Source organism: Serinus canaria, chromosome 2 (genome assembly GCF_022539315.1).
Source record: "Serinus canaria isolate serCan28SL12 chromosome 2, serCan2020, whole genome shotgun sequence".
Classification (NCBI taxonomy): Eukaryota; Metazoa; Chordata; class Aves; order Passeriformes; family Fringillidae; genus Serinus; species Serinus canaria.
In genome coordinates this window covers 22,638,940-22,666,184 of record NC_066315.1, presented here as the reverse complement: position 1 = coordinate 22,666,184, position 27,245 = coordinate 22,638,940, and the positions used below count along the sequence as shown (strand labels likewise).

At 38.7% G+C, this 27,245-nt stretch overlaps 1 protein-coding gene across 1 annotated transcript; it reads right to left on the bottom strand.

Annotated features, from left to right (window-relative positions):
* Window positions 1-2,018: 2,018 nt before the first annotated feature.
* On the bottom strand, window positions 2,019-25,489 carry LOC103812809 (pituitary tumor-transforming gene 1 protein-interacting protein-like). The gene is made up of 7 exons (XM_030236360.2): window positions 25,301-25,489; window positions 23,135-23,187; window positions 20,650-20,758; window positions 17,894-18,008; window positions 14,326-14,391; window positions 10,297-10,343; window positions 2,019-3,566 (listed from the first exon to the last, which is right to left on the bottom strand). Exons 1-7 carry the CDS (start codon window positions 25,413-25,415, stop codon window positions 3,517-3,519), a joined length of 555 nt encoding a protein of 184 aa, XP_030092220.1. The 5' UTR covers window positions 25,416-25,489; the 3' UTR covers window positions 2,019-3,516.
* Between the last annotated feature and the right edge of the window lie 1,756 nt (window positions 25,490-27,245).

The window sequence follows — 27,245 nt, the reverse complement described above, 5'->3', positions numbered from 1 at the left end:
CCAAAGAAGATAAAGGCCAGATTCAGGCAGGCACTGTGGGAACAGCCACATGCAATTCTTGCCAGCTTCACTGTCTCCCCAGACTATTGACTTCTCCTCTCCTAATCATTTCTTCTCAAAGTGCCTTTCATCCTCTCTGCTCCTATCTAGCCCCTGTCACTCAGAAAGACAGCAAGAAAAGCATCCTAGCTGTTTCTGCCCCATTTCTCTCTGGACTGGCTCAAATCTAGAGAACTGCATGTCCAACAGCGCAGTTGGGGCATCCTAGGGCTGCGAGCCACTGGCTCACAGCCCAGAGCCACTCCTCGTGCACCTGCTTGGCATAACAAGAAACGTTGAAAGGATACATGGTAAAATCTGTGTATGGGAGTCTGAAACAAAGATACCCTAAGAAAAAATATTTGACCATTTTCCAAAATTACCTTTGTACATCTGCTTAGTAATCGAGTACCAATTTAAATTTTCTAAAATTTTCTTCATTTACGTAAATATTACACTCAGCAATATCAGTCTCAAACCTGTCCCACCTGAGTTTTGAGTACTGGAAGCTGTACTCTGTGGAAAGATAAACAAAAATTTTAATTTTTTCCCTTCCCAGACTGCTCTTCTTTTCAGACAGCAATACCTTCACTACTAAAATTAACAAGCAATAACCACTAAAACTGTAAATAGAGGAAAGGGAATAATTATTAATGAAGGGGAAATCAGAAAAACACAATGGAGATACAACTCCCAGGCCTAGATTATGCTGTTTCCCTACTTTTATTTGTTTTTATGTTGCATAGCTTCTGTTTCTTTTGTTGAAAAAGTGTGGAGGAAGGGAAGATCACACCCAAGATGATAAATGCCTTTGTTCATACACCTGAGAAACAAAGATACAATGTTACCTTTCTACAACTGTTTTCCCAATTGTGGCTACACTGAATACAAAGACAAATAAGCCTCCTTGTGGTAAGCCACAGAAAGAAATAGTGACATACAGAAAAGCAGAGAAGCTAATTAATATAATGAAATAAGGGTGTTTTCCATCCAATTATTTGCTCCAATGAACACAGAAAAGAAAGGTTAAATAATCTGAAAAGTCCAGGGATTTTGTGAGGATTTTTGCATTTTCTATTAAGCTCTAAAGCTGGTGTCCACAAAGGCCTCATAAAATTAGTAGTCTTAACTGTGTAAGCAAAAACATACCATATTCGATGTCCATTCTGTATAAATTTAAGACTTAACCTAAAGTAAATTTGACCACATCAAATTCATCACCTTTTCATGTCCACAACTGCCACAACTATTTTGGTTCTCCAAGTACTTTACCATCTTTGAAATTGTAAGAAAGGTTGTCCCTCCTCCCCTTTTTGATAGAATACATGACAGCCCTTCATACACTGTAGCAGGTGCTGAAGAAAAATGCTTTTCTATTAAGTCAGGAATGTCACTACTTGGTCATGAGACAGACCTTAATCATTTTTGCAAAAGTTATCTCCAGGGAAAGCCATCAGCATGTTTCATTTCCACACTATCAACTCACTCTTATCACAGACCATCATTCTTCTAAGACAGGCATTTGAATAATACTTCAGATTTGACAATGGCTGGCAGATAAAGAAACATGAAATTAAACAAAGTGCCTACTAATAAAGCGCTAAATGTGAGCTAAAGGAAAAAGAAAAAACAGATCAATATTTCACTAACAGTAATTACAATACAGATTCAGAAAGCAGGAAACCTATTTTTATATAAATTCCTGAGAAACTATACAGAGAAACAGATTGAAGAGGTAAAGCCAGAGAAAGAACACTACCAAAACCAGTGGTGTTATTTACTAAACCTATGCAGAGGCAGGTTCTTAGACACTGCAAGGAATGGCAATTTACATCCTCACCTGCAGGCATGATCTAATCCTGCCAGAGACAACCGGCAAAAATGCGTTTTTTTTCCTTCTCCAAAGTCACACTTAGAAATTTCTTTTAAACCAAGTTAATTTAAAATGGTATGGAACAACAGAAGTGGACAGAATCATGTTCAAGATGTTAAAGAGTTTATTTTAGGAATGTGGACAAAAATAACACAAACATCTTCAATACTGTACACTTGCTTAACAGATAATAAACAGCAAGGGAGGTGATTTAAAGTGTGCAGAATAAACAGGAACATACAATTAGACTGGGGGGACAGAAGAGCTCTTTGCTTGTCACATCATACTGGTAAGCTACCAAAAGTGCTCAAGGAAACACCTCTATGAAAAGTAAGAAAGACAGGAAATAAATCACATTATGGAAATATCAAAAGAACAATTAAAGTTTAAAAAAAAATACTGCCTTCTTATTGTACTGGCTCTGGCAGGGACTGAGGTAACTTTCTTCATAGCAGCCCTTATGGTGCTGCTTTGCTTTGGATTTGTGGCAAAAATAGTGCTGGTAACACACACCAGTGCTTTGGCTTTTGCTGAGCATTGCTTGCACAGCATCAAGGTTTCATTTTTCCCCCACTCTGCTTGCTCCAGCAACTAGGCTAGGGGGGAACAAGAAGCTGGGAGAGGACACAGTTGGCACAGCTGGCCAAAACTGACCCAAACTGGCCCTATTCCAGGCTCACCAAGAAAAGTGATGGGGAGGCAGGGCAGAGGTCTGCTTCTGGGAGGTGGCAATTGCCTTTGCAGAATTTGTTCCCTCTACCCTCCTTTCCCTTTCTTACTGTGCCTTTATCTCAACCCTTTGCTGTTCCCATTCTCTCCTGCCTCTCCCCAAGGGAGGGAGGAAGCAGCTGGGCAGTGCTTCAGCTGCTGGCCCGGCTCAGAATCTGGGCAACTTTATACTATTTTTTTTTACATTAAGTTTGCAGAAGAAAGTGCTTACACAGGCTGATGTTTCTTAAATTTAGGAATACCTAACTATGTTTGTTTCAAGATCAACCTTCCTCCAATTTTGCTAACTGTATTCAAAGTACATATTAACATTCCCACAACTGAATTTAATTATTCAAAGACAAATATGCTCCTCTCTGTCAAGCCCTACACATTACACTCTTGGAAGATGCTTTTCCAGGCAAAAGAATCTCCACCCACAAGAATATGCATGATGTATTCCTTATCAACTATTTCTGCTACGTGGAGCTGTGCTTCCATGTTGCTTTTTATTTTTATATATATATATATATATAAATCTCTATTTAGGAACATGAGAACACCTGCTTTAAGTAGCAGTTAAGACTGAACTCAAAATCATACTATTGTGACTATTAACCAACTAAGTCAAGTAATAAAATATAGATTTTAAGAAGAGGAAAGAAACTAACTTCAGTGAACATTTCAACAACAAAAAACGTTTATGGAAAATTAGTTCCATACATGTAGGAGATAGAAGTATGTTATTTCAGAAAGTCTTAGCTGCTTCTAGTTTTACAACCAGGAAAAAACCACTTTGGAGAGAAAAAAACAAAAGTGAAAGAGCACAAAGGGCTAATGAAAACAAACTGTCTTCCTGGATTCTGGAGTACAGCTCTTGTGGAAGGTGCTCATCTTTATTCATTCTCAAATCTGCTGTAAGGGTTATCAGAATCCTGGAGAAGACCTGTAAAACAAAATGGAACTACAGTTATCATTTTCTTTTTAGAGAAAAACTCTGAGTTACTGACTTCACTGCTATGGGTAACTACATGTAACAAATCCAAAAGGCAATTCTTGTAATGGTTGCTCTATTACCCAGACAGTTAAGTATTATAATAAATTGGAAGTGTTCTTAAGCACTCTTATTTCTCAGACAATAATCATGAATAAGTATTCCATGATTTAGCAGGGAGAGAACATTTTTCTATGAAAAATTATTACAGAAAAAACATTTCTCATCTGTGAGGTATACCCCAAAAAATGCACTTGTGAGAATCAAGTTGAAAAAAATCCAAGTATAGAGATGTCTCAAGAAGAACAGATTCTGAGTGGCCAGTTTATAAATGCAAGTGACTATAAGATCATCATCCTTTTAAAATGTAAGATGTTGCTACTTTGACTTAGTTCTCCTTCAATTATACCCAACCATCTGTCACATTCAGCCACTGACAGCTTATCTGCAACAGGACAATAATCTCTAAGAAAAAATGAAGATCACTTCTTATGTGCACTAAAACCACCACGGACCAGAACGAGAGCATCACTTAATCCAAGTTACAGTATGTTTCCCTCACAAAGATTCTTAATGACTTTATACTAGAATACTGTCACAGAAAGCACTGCAAAGCCATCCAATTATGCTGAGTGGCTGGATATGCAGAGCATCCTCTGTATAGGTTAGCTGAGCAATCGCTGCTCCACACAGAAAATAATTTCAAAGAGACTTTAAACCACACTTTAAACCTGGGGTAGGCAGAAGACTGAAAATAAAGGAGTCCTATAAGAGTGCAGAGGCTGACCTTATGTTTGAAAGGACAGGACACTATTGCTACCTTTTCTGCCAAGATTTTTATACTGATGTCTGACAAGGACTCTTCTGTAGCTCATTTCTCTAGGCATGGAGACAGAGGACAGTGCAGCCGAGCAACTCCAAATCACAAACGTTCAGATTCGCAACAATGAAAAAAAATATTTCTAGTCACTGCCAAACCTTGTAAGAACTCCTCTCAGTCCTTTTCATACCAAAGCTTTTTCCACATATACCTGCACACAGATATTGAATATTGACAGTTTTATCTGAAAGGCAAAACCTAATGGTGCTGTAGGCAGACTACACTATTGCCTACCTTGTGCAGCTGGTGAGCTTCATTTGAACTGCCAGGTTATTTTAAGATGCCAGTCAAGCAGCACAACTGCTCAGGGCTGATTACTCTATCAGTTACTGCAACTAACTACCTGATAGGGAACAGTAAATATTTGGAATAAAGAATAAATATGAAAGGTCCTATAATCACTCAAATAAACAAGATTACAAGCAGTCAACCCTCATACATATGACCCTTACTTGTCCAAGGAGTAAGCCAGTAACATTTATAAAGCTTCAGCCTGATAATATGACATATAGTCTATTTACGTGGTGTAGTACCTTGTACAGAGGTACTATCCATTTCTATAATTGGTTTTGAAAAAATAAATAAATAAAAATTAGGCATTTGTTTAACAAGAATATGCTTAGATGATATAATTGCCAAAAATAATCTACACTATTTTCAAATTTTGAAGTTTTTATATTTTTAAGCTTCTAGAAAGTGGTTACTTCTCTAATTTTAATATTACCTTTCATGCATTTAAACAAGCAGTTGTGATGTCCACTATGTCTATTCTAGCTGTCAAGTAAACTAATACACAATAAACAATCCTCTATTATCCTTGGCCTGCCATTCAACCTTCAGTGCCTTCAGGTAATATTCCTGCATTAATTTAACCCCAACCCAAAGAGAGAAGAAACATTTATTTTACTCCCAGATCATCACCACCCCCACCCTTCCTCCAGATTTGTTAACACTTTGGCAGCTAGGATATATGGCTCCTAATATATTTAGTTACCTGAAACACAACAGAGTAGTCCAACTTAAAAAAAAAAGTGCAGTACTCCTGTATTTCACCCTTTTGAAACACAAAACACATTTACACAACATTTACCAAAAATCAGCATCAATACTGGAAATTACCACTATTATTACAATTGCCATTGCATAAACTCCCTGCACTCATTAAGTTCCATTTACAAATAAATGCATCTAACTTCAAAATACTTTCCACTAAGTGGCAAGAGGTGGTACCATATTCCTTGAAAATATGAACATAGCCTGCAGATTTTTCTCTGTAGAGTCTGGCAAGTGCTTATTACATTTTTATGCTATTTCATTCAGGACACATACTCAACACTTCATAGGTCTGAAAGTAGCACAGTAAACCACCAGACACTGTTCTTTACAGCTTAAACAGCTGAAACCCAATGGAAAAGTTTTTCTACATCCAGCAGTGCCAATTTCAAATTAATCAGAGGATTGCGTAAGAGTCCTGATAAACCTTTCCTACACCATTCTGAGGAGTGAATATACTCTCCTCTTCCCCTGGCCCCAAAACACTCAGCTAAAAGCCATTTTAGAAAACTAATCCTCATATTTCAAGTGAATGTGTCATTTTTACTCCTCACTCCACATATCATTCCCAGTAGTACTTCCTTTAATTTTACTGCATTATGTTTAGGAATGAACAGATCTAATCAACACCCATCAGGAATTACTATGCCTAACTTAAAGTACTCTCACCTGTTTTATCACAAAATACTGAAACTAAATAGGCTTTAAGAACTATGGGTCAATCCAGTGCGAATATTTTTGGCTCTGACTTCACAAATTGATCTCCTAGAAAAAAGGGACTCCAAGAGAAATGGCAAGCCCTCCTTCCAAATGAGGATAACCAGGGGTTACAATACCTGATACACTTTGCTTTCAGCCTTGCTCTCAAGCCTGCACCCAGCATTTAAATTTCTTCTACCCTTTTAAGTACATCATAAGATTACTTTAAGTAAGAGGAGTGAGACAGCAGCCCATCACTTGCACCAACTCTTACTGAAAAAGTATCAGGCTCCAGTAAGTGGACAAAAACTATATGGGGAGACATACAAAAAAAGGAGCCTGACAAAAAACATCTGTCAGCTGCCACAGCTGCCCTGCCAGTGTCAGGAGGAGCTGGCAGCCCATGCTATTGGGGCAGCATGTCTGGTTCAGCTGAAGCTCTGGTGCTGCCTGGAACCAGACAGGAGTTGTCTCTCGACTGTTTCCTGTCTGACATGAGAGCCACTACCCAAGTTGTCATTTACCCTCAGGGGTTCAGAGAAACCAGATGTTTGCATCTTCAGGAGCCTTGTTTGCAATCAAGTTCATTTCATGTCACTGGTGAACTTGAATTTTGGCACACAGGTCACTTAAAAGTTCTTACTTTTATTTACCCTCATTTTGAGGTTAGTATTTGACCTACTTAGCAGTATCTATGAAACACTCAAAAACTTGAAAGGTACAGTAGTCAAGTATTTTTCATTAGTTTATAGGAAATAATGAAGCATGTTAGTAAATATGAAATGACAAAACAATGGTGAAAAGAAATTAATACCTCTTTCCAGCATATTCATTTATATTGTATACTAACTATGCATATTCCCAGTCATTGAGATTTGACTCTCATCACGTATCAACACTAACCAAAAACAGAATTAAGTGAAATACTTACAAGAGACTGTGTAAAGTTGAAAACAAAAAAAACCAACCTAGTTTGCTGTATGTCTTCACCCCTTATTAAACTTTTCCTCTTTATTTCTAGACCCCCATATTAACAACAGAATTCTTAACAAACAAACTAAATAGCTTTCAGTGTTTGGCAATGTAAGGTTCTCCTGCCTTGCATTCAGAACACTAAAGAAGGTGAAGGCAAAGTATCTACCTTGAACAGAAGAAACATTTACTGTCATAAACTACTGAATGTAAAAAAAACTGTACTGAATGTACTGAAAAACCAAAGCCTTATAAACAAGAGAGGATTACATATCATTAAAATAGCTAATCAAAAGCTTTGCAGAACTAAAGCAATGAAATGATAATAATTTTACAAAAATTAAATGAAAAAAATCATTCCACTAATACTTTGCAAAATCCTCAAATAAATAAATAATAAAGCAGCTTCTCACTATTGCTATACTGAACACACAATAGAAGCAAATGCAGCAGGAATTAAATTGCAGTTCCTTTGTGTACTACACAAGCTGCAAAGTACTCCAAATTCTACTTTAAATTTTTCCTAAGAGTCAACATATAATTTGTGTAATCACATTGCATTCATATATGTGAGCAAATGAAAAATACTATCAAATTGTGCAACAAAGAAACAATTGAAAGTGCGTACTCCTGGTTGCTAAAGCTCTCTATTGCTTCCAATGCTCCCAAAGGATTGTGGCTAGAGTGACACCTGCAGTGCATTATAAATGTGTAATTACCATTTAAATGGGGTATGGAAAGCTGGGGATGAAATGGGAAAAGGCATTCCCTTAAAGCCAACCAAATACTGAAATTTCGGGCATCATCATCTTTATCTACAGTCAGGTTAACAAAGTCATTGTCATTCTGCCACTCATCCATGCCTACTTAACTGAGAATCCTCTCTGCAGTGTGTTAGAGTGCAAAATAATCTAGTGTCTCCATAATTATTTGCAGCAATTTTTATTAGATTATGTTTAATATGCTAACATCTGTATTTTCTAGACAGTAAAAAATGTGGACAGAAGATCCAAGTCTCACTGAGTTAACCTGACCACCATTTGTCTGTGTATTATCAGAATGCAACCTTTATATTCAACAGCAATTATATTTTTGAATTTCAAAATTTATACATATTTTGTATTTCATTTTTCCTCAGTTACATACATCTTTTAAGGATGTGCTAATTATGTTATGTGAGAGTAAATTTTTTCTTTAAAACAAAAATTAACCATGAGATTCCAAATTTATATATCTGATAATATAAATGAATCTTTGTTTTGGCAATACAGCAAAACCTGTCAATAAACTTTATATGGAAGTTTGCTAATAAAATTTAAGTTTTATAGTCCAATTGCAATCTTGTGCAGGTAAGCTGCATTGCAAAACCTAAGTGCAGGAAGAAGTGAGTATGTCTGACCTCCTACAAGAAGGAACACCTTCTATTAACGCAATGAATGTACAAACTTTTTTCTCATTTATTCATTGATAGTGGAGGCAAAATGACACTAGCTCTCCTATGACTGTGGACAGTATAGCTACAAGCAATACTTGATTTATTGAATTTGATGTCTGTATTCCAGAGGCATTGCATTATACAGTTTAAAATGTCAGGGAACTCAAGTACTCCAAAAAGACCCAGCAAACCACTCCACAAAGCTCTGAAAGTTGAGTACTGAACAGACAACTGTCTTCAGTAAAATGTAGGGCCATGCAGAGACAAATGAACTGGTTTCACAAGCAGAACACAACTGAATGCAGCTTTCACAACACTGAACCCCAGTGCAGGGCTCTGATAAGGGAACTGTGACTCTACACCCAGGACTGCATCTTGGCTACATCCAGGAGAGGCAAAGGTCCATCTGCAGTGAGTGCTGCAAGTTATTGTGGGGACACAGCCATTGCCCTAAGTGCTTCACCAGACTTTTCCCAATGATTCAAACTTGCTGTGATTGACTGTGAGGTCTCTTCTAAGGAGAAACAATCACAAAAAGCCTGTATTGTTTCATGTTGTGCTTAGATTTTGTTTGCTTTTTTTCACATCTGGACTATTGTTGTCAACCACTCGATTAACTCTTGAAACTAAACTGTGGTTGAGATACAGGGTTAATTATTCTGTAAAATACCACAGAACAACTTCCCCGACTGATGTTTAAGAAAAATTACTTCCAGTTTCTACAACACTCTTTCCTCAGTAGCTCAAGCTTCACAGTGTAGTTTTCCTCTATTCCAGCAAAAGATCATTCCTTTACAAATGTTCTCCAGGCAGAGAATTCCCTGCAGAGTTTGTCTGTATCACTTCTGCATCAGGCAAAGGGCAGGCTGCAGATTCATGAAGGCATTCCTAGACTCTGCCAATCAGTTTAACAAGAGGATGAAAATTAACAGCTTTGAGTGATTGTTCAGACCCCCAGAAATACCTTTTCTGCCATTAGTGCAATTTGCATAATAAAAAATGCAGCAGAGTTTTAGCAGATCTGTCTCTGAATACACAGTACTATTAACCCTATGAACAAATCAAATGAAAAGTGCAAGCACTGACAAGCCTACATAATAAGAGCCTCCTACACAACACAGCAGGTCCTACAGTCTTGTGATATTCTTCTACAATTGGACCACAGCTCCACTTAAAAACAAAGAAAAAAAAATTTATCCCTACATTAGGCTGCATCCTCCACCCTTCTTTTTCAAGCTTGATGTAAAAAGCTTGCTATCTACTAGTCAGTCTCTCCTCCTTCCATAGCCATGAGTCCAGCAGCAAAGTTCAAGTAGGTTGATTTATCACATTCAATAACAAACAAAAAAACACCCAAACTCAGTTTTCTTACTTAGGAACAGACAGAATAAACCACTTATTTTAATAAATATATTTAAGTGCCCATCCCAAGCACAATGTCTACCTGCCCAGCTGGACAGTCAGTGCAGGAAGAGGCCAGCAAAAATGTGCTAAAATCAGGCGTCAGAAGACAGGCATCAGCAGAAAACTGGGCTTGGTTACTTCTGCCACTCATAAAGCAGCTTATTTCTGCTGTGACTTTTAACAATCATTAGGAAAAAGGAATCAACTTAGGCAGAGTATCAAAACAAGATGATACATACCATACTTCTTACGTATTTCATCATGCTTCAGTTTTCTTTCATGTTTCCTACAAGAAATAAAGGCAGCAGAAGAACATTCAGACTCTTTTGAGCTGTAAGCAAACTATAATTACATCCAAAAAGGACATCAGCATTTTTACATTAGTATTAGTAATTGCATTACAATTTTTTTAAAAAATCACACTTAGAAGTTATATATATATTTTCTTTCTATTTACACTTCATCTGTAAGTACATACACACACTGTATCTCTAAGACTTATCATAAATTCTTACTAATGGATAGTGCAAACATAAAATGTATGACAATAATAAGAAATACTTTTCTATATAAAAGTAAAGCATCCACATATATGCACACACTCACAATGAGGTGTTCATCTATACATAAATAACAAGACACTACACTACACTGGAACACTCCTTAATGCTTTCCAGCAGAGAGCATGATTGTAAAATTTAGCTTTGCATAGAACATACTTTGGAATACTAATTCAATATAATAATCCTAAAATGATAAAAAGGTGCAGTACTATTTTGCTTCAGATGTACAGCAAGTGTAAATGAAAATTACTGCTTCCTAAAATCCAGCATGGCATCCATGCAGAAAATAAATTAAAATACTGTGCTAAATATAACTTGGCTTTTATGTTGTCTGACCGTAAGACTGTTTTTAAAGCAGTATCTAGTACTGACAAACTTAAATTATTCACAAAAACCAACTGTCTGATGAGTCGATTTGTCCTTCCTTTTTGCAAAGGTGAAGGGGGGTAAAATGAAAGATGTTTAAATGGAAAAAATTCCATCTTTTCTCAGATAGTTTTCATATATTACAAAGGAAGTACCTATTTTACTTATTTTAAAAAACAAACATAAAAGCTCCTACACAACTGCTTCATGAGTATGAGCCAGGATCTATATATCTTGAGGAAAAGACATAGAATTTGGCAAAAAAAGTTCCTCTAAAAAAATTTTTTTAAAAAATTGCCTTTTCTACCCCCTGTCAAAATTCAACCCAGTTAGACAAGTTGTGACTTCTGCAGGATTCCAATTTGCACATATTCAGCAGAAAGCTGTTAAGCACTGACAGCTTAATTCACCAAAGATCCCATCTGCCCTATGCATATTCCACCTCCAAACAATTCCTACTGCTAATCAGATCCTGGGCATCCTCAGAAGCAATTATCCTGCTTCCTACAGAGCTGAGGGTCGAAGTGGCCTTTTCCAGCAATTGCACTTCTGGAAAAGCAGGCAGATAAAGCACAATGAGAAAAACCAAACAAGACAGACAGACTCAAAACCTTCCACTACTGTTTCCCAGAGATACCCATGTCCCTTACATCCCCCTGCATTATTAAGCCCAGGCAGCATAGTAAACAAAGCAACCCGGCCAAAATGCAGTAACAGAAGCTGGAGAGTCAGGGTAATGAAATTCATGTGGAAGAAGAAAGTCAGGATTGAGACATTGAAAACAACAGAAAAAAAAGGAGACAAATTTACCCATTGAAGGTAACCTGATAACTGGATTTCTTCTTTCTGTGGCACATAAGAGGAAGATATATGGGGCAAGGGATCTCAAGAAGAGAACAGAGAAATTCTGCTTAAAGCAGCCTTCTCCAACATAAAGCTAAATCCTTCTACTGTATAGTTTATGAGCTCAAACCAGGTTTATTACAGGTGGTAGTAATGGCATTTCTTCCTTGTTTTGCATATCCTGTCTGAAGTAATGAAGACTCATTGCTGCAGTTTCAGCTACTGAAACCTCAGTACTTCAGTAGCCAGTGTGATCTGAATTCAGAAAGCACCTGCTTAAGAAGGGGATGGTGCAAAATCAAGCTGCATAGGCTTTAAACCTCAGAAAGGCTTTAGGATACTTCCCTAGGCTATTCATAACAAACCACCAAACATCTAATTAAGTTTGAAGGGTAAAACCATTAATATCAGTGAAACATTCAAACTCTGACAGGCAGCCACGACGGCATCACTTCACCCACGAGTAAATTCTTGCTCAGTAAATAACGCTTAGGTACACATCAACCCAGAAGAAGCAGACACAGCTCTAACAGGCAGTCCCTGAATCAGCCACCCAGAATTACTGTACCACCCACATCTCACATGATGATCAGCTCAAGTCACTTCAGTCTTGAGTTGGTTGTTTCTTAACACTACTGCTATTACTCCTGAAGTCTTGGCTTCTCATGAAAGTTGTCCCCACTGCCATAAGCTGAGGAAGTATTTTTCTCAATACTAACAATTCACATAATAATTTTCCTTACTTGATTCTTCACAAATAAACTGCCATCCTTTCTTTTCCTGGCCTCTCTCCTTGTTCTCTCTTACCATCAATTTATACTTGTCTTGAAAGACAGAAAATACTAGGTGCTGCAATCATCTTAAACCTTCCACAAAAAAATTTTCCATGGAACACTATGGAACTTAGGCCTCCTTGCTTTGTTTTTACCATTCAGTAATGGAATCATGAAATGAAGCTCAGGCTAGTCCTGTTCACCTTCCATTGCCAACTGATATGAACCATACACAAGCTGATATGAGCTGTATTTGAAGTAGCTGTATCCCACAGAAAAAACAAACAACATTTAAGATGACAAGAAAAAAACAGAGCCAGATAGACACAAGGTAAATGCTGTGGCTATTTTCCTCACATATTTATCTGAACATTTATCTGATATTTATCTGAACATCTATTGAGCTATTTTCATAAACTACGTGAAAACTTCACAATAGAAAGGAAGGACTACACAGTATGAGGCAGTGTTTTCTTCTGCAGGCTGCTTGTCAAAAGTGAATTGTTGAGAATATTATTTGTTCTACAGCCTGCTAGTAACAATTCCTTCTCCAAAGGTCTTAGAGGAAGGAAGCAGTGGGTAGGGTGAGGTGCTCTAGGTGCTGGAAGTGGCTTACTCCCTGTGTTTTTCCATGACCCCCAGCCACACACACAATTGGTATGCATGTTCAGAACATGGAAACACCCCAGGGCTGCTGCTAAGCTCCAGCAATTAAAGCAGTTTCTGTTTCACAGACACGCTCCTGAGACAAGCTGGGAAAGAGGAATGCTGCTCTAAATAAGGCTGCAGGAATCATTCTGGCAGAGCAGCCTGCTCCCAGTGATCTTTGTTCCCAGGCTAAATTCAAGAATGGAGCTGATATTAACTCTAGGTTGCTAATTGCCTGCTGCAACACCACCTGCTTGGTGTGTGCACAGCACACCTTATACCCCAGATGCATCAGACTTCCTACAGATTAACTGTACCAAGGGGATGCACAAATCACAGTGGAAAGGTTATGGAACACAATCATCCCATTATGCACATAGTCAGAAGTTACTGCTTTATAACAAGCACAGATAAGTGCTGTCTTAACTGAACAAAGCAGCACAATTAAGGATGTACATTTCACCACAAGGCACATGGTTTTGGCATACAAAAAACTGTTGATATTCCTCACTGGATCCCTCCTCTTTAGAAAGAAACAAAAGCATTATAGGAGAAACATCACGTTCATACTAGCACTCGGCCTACTGTGCTGCGACTAGTTATAACTGGAATTAGAGAATTCCCCCTTTTTCTGATCCATTGCAAATATTTCACATAACTTATCTGAGAAACTGTGTGTAAGCACACTTCCTGAACTGGACACCTATTTCCTACCCTTTCATGCACATTCAAGTCTGACACTTTCAGCTCACAAATTCAGATGTTTATGAAAACAAATGTGCGTCTGTTCTCTTCCTGGATAATGCTTGTCATTACCTTGCAGTGATGCACAGAGCACTCACAGTACCTGCCACACTGAGCATCAACTTGTTTGTTCTCTGTTCATTTACAGCAATACATCTCCTAATCAGGTTCATCAATCTCATAATAAAGCTCTGTTTTGTAAAAACCTGACATTGTCATGTCTAACATCACAATGCCTCTTTGTTTCCTACTCCATGTATTTCTTAGAAAGGCAGAATACTCCTACATCATCAGGAAGTGTATAGCTATATATCAAGCTGTCAAGACTTACCTCTGAAGAGACTGTAGCCTTCGCTCCTCTCTCTTCCTAGCTAGCTGCTCCTCTTCTTCCTCTAGTCTGCCAGAAAAATGAGGGAAGGAAAGCATAAGAGGAGGAAAAAGCAACTTTATCACTATTTAATAGCTATCACTATTTACTACTTCATCGCCATGTAAAATTTCACAGCTGAGTAAGTTTAATTTACAAGTTTGTGTAATTATCCTTTCACATTTTATAATATCCAAATGCTCTACTCATTGCACTAATACGCCCTTCAGCCTCCACAGAACTATTTACAGCTTCTTAGGAAAAGGATGCAGACTGTTCCAGAAGCAGGATTCCTAACTGCCCTTTTCCCCACCTGTCACACCCCATTTAAGAGTCAGTGTTCTGCATGTGCAGAGTTAAGTCCATTGTTGTCCTTTGGAAGATGATTGATGGTTCATAAGCCTTTGATGCCAGAACAATTTATCTTTCCAACAACCATTACTATCCAATCTCAAGCTGCCCCCAGGAAATGAGTCTGTTCCGGAACGAGCAAGGATTTACCCTGAGCATCAGCTGTGTGATTCTGGAAAATGCTGAACCTACACAGTACATCTGAGTTGTGCATGTGCAGATATGCTCTACTGAATTCTCTGCTGCACTTTTAGCTTTGTGTCCTGCCTTGGAGAAAGCTCAGTTTCACTTAACCATTAGACAGACTGTGTAAGACTTGTAGGACTCTAAAGCAAATGTCAAACAATATTTCTGTCAGTTCTTCCCTGACAGAATTTATGATGATTCTTCAGGATTAGTAAATGGACAACTGCCATGCTTGCTAATTAGTAATTAGTAAATGGACAATTGCCAGGTGCTAATCACCTTCCAAAAGGAAATAAAGTTCTGAAGATGTCTGAGTTGAATATTTACAATATTAATATACCTGAGCAGCATTACCACTCATCTGCAGCCACCAAGATCCAAGTTAAGCAAGAGTGACATCCAGTGGTTAATTACAGCATGTCAAACACTTTAATACACAAAATTCAGACACATTCAGCTTTGGAAATATGAACTCAATTCCTTCATGTGCTCAAAGAAGTCCTTATATCTCTCTCAACATTTTAGTTATTTCAATACAAGCCAGTACTTAAGAATCCATGCAATGTTTCAGAAACAAATTTCTTAGTTCCAGCTTTTTCCACCTAAAGAATTAAAAAAATCTTGGGGGAACAGGAAACACAAGCAACAGGTCACTTTTATTTGAAAACTAATCAATTCTCCACTTCAGCATGTCCAGCATAACTAGAAGCTCCCATTCTTGGGCACCCTTCTGTAAAACTGCTTTACTGGAGACCCCATGTCTTACAACTAAGCAATATAATCTTCACAATTGGTGTTACAAAATATGAAAGTATCAAATAAATAAAATCTTGGTGTATAATGCAGAAAATAAATTTCTTCCCTGTAATTAAACAGTATTAAATATCTTCTGATTTCTGGATACTTGGAATGAATTGTTCTTCCAAATTCAGAAAGTTTTTATTTGTTTTTATACAAATAAAAACATGGATGATAACAGACGTTCATGAGAGCCTATTTAGCAGAGTTTCACAAATAATAGCTGTTCATGGAACTGTCACAAGTACAAGGAACCTGACTCAAAGAAGTCCAAAAACACAGGATAAAAATAAAAACTATGCAGCAATATTCCTAGAATTCCTGTGGTAGTGTGGACACGGATGAGCCAACTACGTTACTAATGTGGGGGTTGATGCTTAAGTATTCTCTGTGTTCAAGGAAAACCTAAGATCAGCTTCTCAAATGCTTAAACACCACAGCTTAAGAATTCCCTAAAGAAACACTGATACTTCTGCAAAACAAGGTTACACCTCAGAGCTCAGATGATCCATCTAAAAAAGAATCAGCTAAACAGATCTAGTACTACACTTCCACAATGTGGAACCCTTGCTTCCTCCTATTCACAAAAAAAAAAAAGTTTCTTTCGTGGAAAATGAGTCCCCAAAAATAAGGAAGAAGAGAGCAAAAGAATTCCTGCTAAGAACCACTGGGCTTAAAGCAAATAATGTACCAGGCTTCAGTGTAATAACACATTCCGACTCCTCCTGAAATAAGCTGGGCCCCAGATTGACAAGACCTTTAAATCCTCTAAGGGTCACAAGATTAAGCTTGACACCTTTAGAGTCTTGGCATAAGATGACTCTCAACTAACCCTCTATTTTTAGAATTAGATGTTACAGTACTGATTGACAACTTAGCTACTAAAACTGAAGTCCAGCACAAATATCTCTTTTCACAGGATTCAAGCTTTATTTTCTGACATGTCAGCTACAGGGGCCTAATCAGCTGTTCTGCAGAGGATGCTGGCAGATTTTATGTAAGATCTAAACCTGTTCTTTACATCTCCAGAGCTTATCAGCACAGGGCTAAAGAGTATTCATTTTTGCACTAGGGCAGATTTGGTATACCAGTCTACGAACAGAAGAGGCACACACTTCTTTCTTAGGGAAGAAAGAAATGAACGAGATGCTATTTACAATTATTTTCAATTTTCTTTAAAGCCACAGATGTACCATATTTCTCTGGCTTTAAGGTCAGCACTAAACAATGTAAAGTTACATGAGTTTTTTTAAAAAAACCAAAACCAGATCTGAAATAGGAATGAGTCAAAGATATTTTAAAAAGTACAGGAATCATTTCAAACCAAGAAATAAGGTCCCCATTTTATTCAAACAAGAAGTACTGAAAGACAGAAAGAACAGAGCTAGCTGAAACTACACTGTCCAGAAAGCTTTAAAACTTTAACTGATAAAGGGAAGCATGTTGTGTTCTCCCATTTCACACCGCAATACTGACCTACCTATTTTAGCTACTCATCAACTGCTTCCCTCCTTTTAAGAATATCAGCTACTCAGAGAAGCCAGATTAAAAAAACATTTTTCAAGTTCTCCAAGATCTCATGAACATTTATTTTTGCAGTACTACTTTCCTTGAAAATAAGTAAATTATTCTTAGCATCTTAGAGCAAAGAAGTATTATCTTACATGCAGAATATCTTTTTGTATTGGCAAAGACAGCTAATCCCTTATATACTGACTGCTGACAGATCCTAGAGCAACTCTGAAAGATGGATACCAAGTGCCATACAGGACATTGTTGCTCAGTTACTTTCTCCTCACCTAGTTCCTTTTTGCTGTACCATGAGCCTGCCTTGAAAGAAATTATTTACACTATTATCAGAAGAAGCAAGGATTTACTTGGTCACTGAAAGATTTCATGTCCAATGTTAATAAGAAAGTGTAAAATGTAGAGTGTAAAGCAACAGCTTATCTGAAGTCAGACACATCAGCGCTGTTACCACTAGGAAAAATCACTTCACTGTCATTCCAACACCATTTCCAGTGTCATACTAGTTGTCACTAAATATCTCTTATCTTGTTGTCTTTCTCAAACAAATAAAGCAAAGTGATCAAAACTGCTTCCAAATGAAAATATTCTTAATATACTGGAAAGTAATTGTAGGTAGATAGGGAAGACCAGGACCCAATGTCAGTAAAGAAAACAAATACACATTTACCTCCTCCTCCTGGAACGCCTTCTGCAGTAACAGCAGTAACAGCAGCAGACTGTTATGGACACCAGAATGAGTCCAGCTACCACAGCCATAGCAATAATTAAAGCCTCAAAGTTTACTGAAAAACATTAATATATTCAACTTGTTAGACTCATTTAGTAACATTGATCTTTCTGATAACTCTTCCCTTCCTTCCCACATGCTTTTTCATCCCTATATGCAAAACATGATTCTGTTGAACTACCCCAGATAAAATGCAATATACCACATTAAAACTTTGCTATTATGCATAATGTATACTGAACAGACATTAAGTAAAACCACATTTCTCAGTCTATTACTTCCCAACAAGCTACAAAAGAATATACTTCATGCCATAAAGCAAAAATTTTTCAAAAAATTTGTTTTAAACAAAATTTATTTTTTCAAAAGAATACTACTTAACTGAAGCAAAAAAGGTTTTCTTGGACCTATTAAAGTGAAGGAAAAGACCGTCAGTTTTCAGTCTACACTCCTGGCAACAGCACCTATTTCATCTGCTTACCATTCACAAAAACACCTAACACAATTAAGCTACTTTGTATTACGCTGTTCTTCACTTCACTCAGGTTAATAATCTGTCAACCCATGAAATTCATATAAAATTGTAACTGGAAGACAGTAATTTGTTTTTGACTTTGAAAGCTGCACTATTCACCTTCATTTTCAGCAATGGTAAATAACATTCATCTCTCAATTTCATTTGCCTAAAGAAGAAAAAACATCACCACCTTCACAAGTTAATTAATTTTCCTGCTGTGTTTGTAGGGGACAGTCTCAAAAAAAACATATAGTCCCATTGCATATTGCTGCTTGTAATTTGCAAAAAACATATTAAGGAAATGCATATTTGAGGGTGTTTTTTTTGTTTGGTTTAAGGGTTTTTATCTACTTTTTTAAACTGAGAATGCACTCCATTATGAAGTTTTCATTCTGTGTTTAAGCTATAGTCAATTTAGAAACACAAGTGGCACAAAACATAGAAGCCATTTCCACAGCAGCAGTAAACTGTCAAGACCACTCTTAATATCAGTAGAAAAGAACATGTTTCTCTACCTGGTGTGTTTGAGAGTGTTAACTTACTTCACAGCAGCTCATTTGATGCTGGGTTTTGGATTTCTGGCTCAAACATGCTGGTAACACACCAGTGTTTCAGCTGCTGCTGAACAGGCTTGAAGAGCACCAAAATATTTTCCCACCTGCCCCCTCCCTCCCCTCTGTTCCCCCCAATGAATAGGGCTGGACACAGCAAGAGAATGAGAGAGGTCAGGAAGGGATGCAGACAGAACGCTTGAGCCAAGCTGGCCACCAGATAATGTCATGGTCAGCGAAAAAATCTGAGGTAAAGGACAGGTAAGTGGAGGGCAAAACTGGCTTCCAAGGAGAAAGCCAATTCCAATGGGCACTTATTGTTTGAGGACTGGCTGAGCATGTCTGCCTGTGAGGGGTGGTAAAAAAATTGTGGTTTTTCCTCTCCCTCCTTTTCCTTCCCTTTTTAAACTGTCCTTATCTCAATCAAGGAGGTTTTCTGCTCTTGTTCTTTTTTCTTCCTCTATCCCACTGGGGCCATGGGAGAGAGGGAGGAAGCAAACAGCTGTGTGAGTACTCATATACTGGCAGAAGCTAGCCCTCCACATTTCCAGAAAAAAGTCTGCTAAACATTTCATAATAAAAGCCTTTACTACAACACTGCAAGCCCAGTTTTCTTAAAAGTGAATTTTATCACTGAAATTATATTCTTATCGTACCCTAAAAACTCCAACGAAAGTTTAAGCACAAATGCCTGTTGTCAGAAAACAAAGCACAAAGCCCTTCTCCAAGAACACAGAATTGATAAAGTTCACCTGTACTTTTTCATCTAGTCACTCTGCAGCAGTCATTAAGTGGTAGTGTTCAGAAACATGCATGTTCCACTTTAACAGCAATCTTCTACTTCTGCTACCCTAATTTAGACTACTGCAAAATCCCTCTGCCTTAAGTATGGTAACTTTCTTCAGTCAACACTGTCATTGATAGTTCATCCCTACTTGTTTTTGTCCTTTAGCCTCTTGGTGTCCATGCACAATCACACAGAAAGCAGCAAGTCTTGTCTCTGCTGGACTGAAGCTGTACTCTTGCTTCTCACAATAAGCTTTCCCACGCCTTAGGTGTTCTCTGTTCCAGTCCAGTCTGAATCTGGATCTGTACACACATTATTACAAAAACACCTCCAAATAATTCACCCTGATGGCAGCATGTGCCCAGTCATGTATTTTGTAGTAAAACATACACAGCTGTTCTTCATGGAAACTGAAGAACAATTACACCATGCAGGATTAAAACCCACAGTGGCACCATGCATGCTCCTTTTAAACCTTATCTACACTGCCTTTGGTACCCATCAATTACCCTGTTATTTCAGTTGTTTAAGCAAAAACAGCATTCAAGAATTTCTGTGTGACTCTAATCCTGTGGTATTGGATCACTGCTGCCACTGGAATATAAAAGAACTGTGGATCTAGACAAATCATCCAACACTTTCAGAAATTTTAAAGAAAGTAAAAATGCTTTAAAGTCATTGCATCACCATACCTACACTGATTTGGGCTATGGCTCCAAATCATAACCACTGCCTCCTCACCCTGCACCTCCAAATAAACTATCAGGAAACAGCTCTAGCAAGCTCACTTTAATCATACTCACAAATAATTCTGTACAGCAAAAGTAAAATTAGTACCTACTCCAGCAAACTCCCCATCGAGCATTTGAGAGAGAACACAATGAAGTCGGTGGAAAAATACTTCTTACAGGGTAATCAATACATGTGTTGTTGGTGTAACACCAAAGGCACTGTGCAAAAGAAACAAGAAAAAACATAAATTATTAATCTTCAAAAACAGTTAACTATCTAGTGCACCACTACAAAGACAGATTTCTTATCTGAATTTAATACTGGGGAAATGAAGTGCTTTGTCTTCTAAAGCCTACAGAAGTCCTCATGCAATTTCTCAGTAAAACCTAAACTGAATGGTGAATAAGAACATTTTGTACTTACGAGTAACACCAGCCTGAAAATATTTGGGAGCATACTGAGGTACTCTGTATACTTGAGAGTAAAACGGCTTTGGGTTTAAAATTACTGGAATTAACAAATACGAAATACAAAATCAGACTGCCAACTGCTCAGAATTTTAAAACACCCCATATCTTTAAGGAATAAAAATACACCTATAAACTTACTTCAGCCTTGCATTTCATTATCAACAGAAAGAAAATAGTAAAGAATCCTTATAAGTCTAGAGAAGCTTTTGCTGCAAGGTAATGAATGATACAGCCTCATCCAGTCTGAGTTGCAAAGTACTCTGTGTACCTTAATTGCACATGCTCACATATCTGGATATTTTTAAAATTTCAAGTTTTTATGTGTATTATAGATAAAATTCCAGCACAACATTTCTGCTTCTGAAGCCATCTCTAAGCATCAAGCTTAGGTTTTGGTTTTCATCTGTTAAAATAAATACTTATTCAGAAGTCATTTACCACACAACTCAAACAATAAATAATGGCTTTGAATAATGGCAATAGGAATCTTTGACAGGACATGTGTTTTTAGGATTCGTTATAAAAAGAGTTCAGCCAGGAACTATGCTTTATCTAACAGTACCATCAAGAACATCTCTGTCATACATCCTCAATTACACAAGGCCTGTTATCTTGCTCTTAATGGATTACAAAACGTTACATACAAAGGAAACCATTTGTAGCAGATTCTGCTTTCTTGAAAAGTGTGGAAACAAGAAGACCATATTACTAAGAATAGATTACTGTTCTGTAGTTGCTAGACTGTAAAATTTAAACATACCCATAAGGTCACATCAAAGAAAAAAAACTAAGAAAAGATAATTCATTTTGCAAAAACTGTGCCCTTTTAATTACAGATGTCAGATGAGAATGTTATTTTTTTGGTTCAAATATTTAATAAGAATTAACAGTTCAAAAATAACAACTAATAGGGGGCATGATTAAAGTCACTGTTAAACTCTGAACATAATGCTGACCCTGTTTTGAGTAGAAAGCTGGATTAGGTGGCTCATGAGGTCTCTTCTAATCCAAATGACTGTACACTGCTGGTGACAACTGGGAGCCCAGAAAGGCCAGGTGCATCCCTCTGATGGAGAACTCCTGCATTTAACTACTCAAAACATGTCTAACCCAAAAGGCAATACCTGACACAGCTACTGGCTGAAGTACAAGAAAATATTTCAATGGACTCGTTCTCAAAAGAATCTGACAACAAACAATCCTCAATACAATTCAATTAATATTTTTCCCTTAAGGCCAAAATATGCATCAGACAAGCAGGTAAGTTCAGATATTTCTCAGTCTTCCCTGGTGAAAAGGTTTTCCAGTAATGGTAACTTATATGCAACCTAAGATTCCTGAAATGTTTCTTTTCAGCAACATCTGAAGTTTGAATTTGAAATAATCTCTCACTTCTGCTCTGCAGGGACTAATGCCTTCTGCATGCTAATCACAATCCGTATTGCAGCGCTAAAGAAGTTTTCAGCAAAGAACAGAGAAACAAATTCTAACATTTAAACGTCTGCCTTATTGCAATCTCATTGGAAATCCACTTTGCCACCAACAGTGGCTTAGCCTGGCAGCCTTCAGCACACAGAGTCTGATGTAGTCAGTGAAGGACTGGCATACTCTGCTTCAGTTACAAGCACTTCTTGGGGCATCTTTAGAGAAAGGCACTTCCAGTTTATCTGCATTAATTTCCCAGTTCTCCTAGCACAGCACAAGAAAAGCAAGGCATTTTAACTGCCTAAGACTGAGTTTATTAGATGGACATTTAACTCTAAGCTGAGTTTATCAGACAGACATTAAACTAAGTGCTACCCACAAAACAAGGATGAGACTGAGGCAGCAGCAAGATCAACTTGCTCAGCTGAGCTATAAAAGCCCTGAGCACACACTGACACTGGAAGCCTGGACGTGGTCTGTCCTCTCCAGACAAAGCACAGAAACACCCTGTGTGACCAAACCATGGAGCAACCCTGGCAAAGTGAAAGCACATTGGCATCACCCATTGACAGATGGGAAGCAACACATCAGTTGATTCTATCACTTAAATAAGACACAAACAGCCTAAGAAAGCCTAACAGTTTGATTTCATATAAAGTGGAAATTCTTATCAATCAAAAAAGATGCTAAAAGCCTTACCGAAACATTTCTTAGACATTCTTCACAGGACTTCTGGGAAAATGCTGAACATGCTAAAGAAACAAAACAAAACCAAAATACACCAAGATTATATATTTACTTTTATTCCATAAGGTCAAGCATTTATGATAATATTTAACATTTTTTTTTTCCTAATCCTAGATAAAAGCAATACTTTTAACTGAAGTAATGAAATCTCAGTAATTCCATTCCAGGAGAACTGCAGCAAAGAGAGATAAAAAACATTTAAGTTTAACCTCAGAGAGAGGGGAACAATTCAAGCTTACCTTTACCCTCAGTTTGCTTTCTCTAAGGACAACACAGAATGTAATCCAAGAGTCTCCGGATATCTCTGATGAAATTCTAGAACTTACATACTTCAATTTAGGGAACATTCCAAATTCTGCTGCTTTGGAAGCTTTGCAAGAGCTGACCCTTGTTTAGAATTTATCCCCTTTCACAGCCATTAATTTTTTTCTGGGAGAAAAAGTTTTTAAAAAATAAAGCTCTCCAATTAGTATGATTTTAAATAACAATAAAAAACACTTCCAAACATAGGACACAAAGTCAATATGCAAGAGTTCAATAAGAACTTTAACAAGCCATGCATTTTCTCAGAATTTAAAAAAAATACATACTGATGTTCACAGTTACTTTTTTTAGAAGTACCCCATGTTGATCATCTTAAAAGCAGTCTTTTTTTATCCATAACTCAGACATAATTTGTTGCCCACAAGACCATGTACATGTCATAGTCTTGACCTAGATGAACTATTTGAAAGATAAGGGGGAATCTCCTTTCCTAGTTTGAACCTGGATTTTTATTATAGTAATTGTTGTTCCCGTGATCATTTTTATACCAGTTAATGAAACAAAGTTATTTGTATTTCACTATATCACAAATACAAGGGGTGAAGATCTCCAAATGGAGCATCAGTCACAACAAGTTGTCAATGTGAGGTAGAGTTATTTGCTTGTGAAACAACTATATATTTCAATATTTTCTTTTCATAATTAACTATTACATATTTCTGATACTAATTCTAAACATTAAATGCATTTTATGTAGCAGTATATTTATCTTTAATTTATATATGCATATAGAAAACCCCCTTACCAGTTTATCTGGTAACAATTAAATTGTTACAGGTACCAATTAACAGCCTAAGTGTAAGGCCCATATACCAAAAAAAAAACCCAACAAGAGAAGCAAGTTCAGAAATTGTTTTCAGTTTATACTCAAAAATTTTCCAACAGGAGTTTTCAACACGGAGTACCACCATGCTTATTAAAAAAATTACTTCATTACTTTTCCAATGAGATTTTTTTCCTGTGAGATTTTAAACACCCAAACAAACATGCTTTTTGAATATGAAATAGTAAGGCTAATTTGCTTCAAGTTAGTTGTCTCAAAAAGCTGAAGGCTCCTTTTTCAAGTATAAACCCTTCCCTAAAGGAAATGAAACACCTCTGCTGGGACATAGACACACCTGTCAAGGTGTACTTGAGATACCCACATTTGATGCCAGCCAACCTGGCACACACCTTTGTGGTCACATCTGTGGGTGGCAACTAAATCTGAGGCGCAGCTTCACCAGCTGCCTGCCAAAAGCAGCGAAGAGATAAATGATTCCAAGAGAAAAGGAAGAGACGAGCACTTCCATCAGTTTCTCCTTCTTTCTCACTATCATCCAGGGTTGAACAAACCCTGGCGACTGTGTACTCTAGGATACCCTGCTAGAGCAAGAGAGGCTGGTCCAGGAGACCACTGTGGTCCCTTCCAATCTGCGCCATCCTGCGATTCTGGGACTTGTCTCCGTGCCAAGGCTGGGACACCCCCACGGCCCCACGGGCGGGCAAACCCCAGCGCCATCAGCCCGTCCTTCGGCCGGGAGCGGGCTATTCCATCCGGGCCCACGGGACCAGCCCGCTCCGCGCCGGACAGCACCACGGCAAGCTCCGAGCTCTCCTGATGGCGCTCCGGGCGCCGCTGGGCCCCGGCAGCCTCGGGGCGACCCCAAGCCCGCGTCCGCCGCCGCGCCCCTCTGCCCGGCGCAGGGCGGAGCGCGGGCCCCGGCCAGGCCCGCCCGGGAAGGCCGCACGGCCGCAGCCGCGGCACGGACGGGAAGCGAAGGGAGAGACGCCGCGCTGCCCGCCCCTCCTTACCCTGCACCGGCGCCGGCGGAGCCATGGTGGAGATCTGCTCCAGCCCCGCCACGGCGCGGCCCCACAGCAGCGCCAGGCCCTGCAGCCACAGTGGCCACCGCCACGCCACCTCCATGTCCGGGACGGTACCAGACCGAACCCGCTGGCTCCGGGAGCTGGCCCCGCGCAGACGCCGCCGGGCCCGGGGGCGGAGCGGGCTCGGAGCGGGGGCGCGGCCCTGCCGGGAGCGGGCGGGGCACGGGCCGGGCCGGGCCGCGCCTTCCCCGCTCAGGGGCGTGGGGTGAGAGGCTGGGCTCTGGCTGTCGCTTGTCCGCCGTCACTGAAGGGGCAGATCTCGAGTACTCGGGGCCTTTTCCTCACCCTTCTTCGTTTGATGTGACACCCATTTTTCTGTGAGGGCAAGGAGGTGGCGAGGATCCTGTGGCCTGCCTCCTAGTTTCGTTCCTTAGTGAGGATGCCCCGCAGGCTGCCAGAGCCAACGGAGACAACAAAGACATCCCCAAGCCAGGGCCGGCCAGAGAAATTAATAAAGAGATGGAGACAAATAGAAAATTTGCCACGACCTTCCCATTTTAAAAGACTAACGGGTTGTTGGTTTTCTGTGGTGACAGGGCCTTTGGGAAGCATTTAGCACTCGAAGTGCCAGGGATATACAGAACACCCACATAACTCTGCTAGATATAAGACAGGAACAAAAGAAAGACCCTAAACCCTCTGAGATGGCAGGGTGAGGACACACAAGACATTTTGGGCATGTCAGTGGCCTTAGATAGCTGTGGTTAAGCACCAAATTGAGTCCTTAGTGACCAATGAAGTGATTTGCCATGCTGTGACCACCAATCTTGCTTTAGTTAAACAATACTACTGCTGAACTTCATTGGCTTCTCTGTGACTTGTTCAGGAATTGGAAGTTTGATATTTGGCAATGAACAGCTGAAGTACTGGTGTAGGTTTTGTTAGTGCTCAAAGATTCTGCTTCAAGCAGGAAGCAAACATTCCTTCCAAGTATGGCATTGTTCAGTGACTCCAGCTGCTTGTGACCTCCCTTCTCCAACACTCCTTCTCTTCTATTTGGATCATTTTTATTACTCTTGTGTAATAAGGCCATTGTTGCTATAGAAAGTACTGCAATTGGTTTGTGGACATAGGGACAGCAGATCTGGGCTGCAAGAGAGGATTTTGTAAACATACTTCAGCCTTAACAAGAAATAAAAGGAATGTTTTCCGCAGTGATTGACCTTGCCATCCTATCTGTTTTTAGACATCTGATTTATCTTCCTGCAGAGTTTAATCTCCCTAAAGTCCTACATGGTAAGAGATGAGTAACTCCAGGAAAAAATCAGAGGGAATTAGGATAACTGCTGGTATTCTGGTGGCTTAGGCCAATGTGTAAAGCTGAAGAGATCAAACCTGAGTAAGGTGCCCCTACCTTAAATTAAGTTTAAACCTGTGCATTAAAAAGTTGTTTACATTTAATTGTGTCTACATTATCTTCAGATTTTTGCCAGCAGCATTAGAGTCCCTGCTTCTTGGTCTTCAGAGATATTAGAAAAATAAAGCTAAAGTGTGGGATACAAGCATATGGAAACAAAGATGGGTTGTTTTACTTGAGGTTAAACATAGGACAATATTATTATGACTTCAGTGTGCTTCAGCTGGCAGAATCCTTGAAGGTTTGGGTTGGAAGGAGCCTTTAAAGGTAATGTAGTACCACTCCTCTGCAATGAGCAGGGACATCTGAAGACCAGGTTTTACCATGTGTACAAGCCTATAAATCTTTATGCCCTGAAAAACTTTTTTTCTTGTTTCCTGAAGTCACTTGGAATGGGCTCTTGGGATATTAGAAAGACACAGGTGACGGACAAAGACTGCCAAAGATAAGGAACTGTTTCCAAGTAATAATAGACTAGGGAGGCATATGCCAGAGGTGTATCAAGTCATGAAA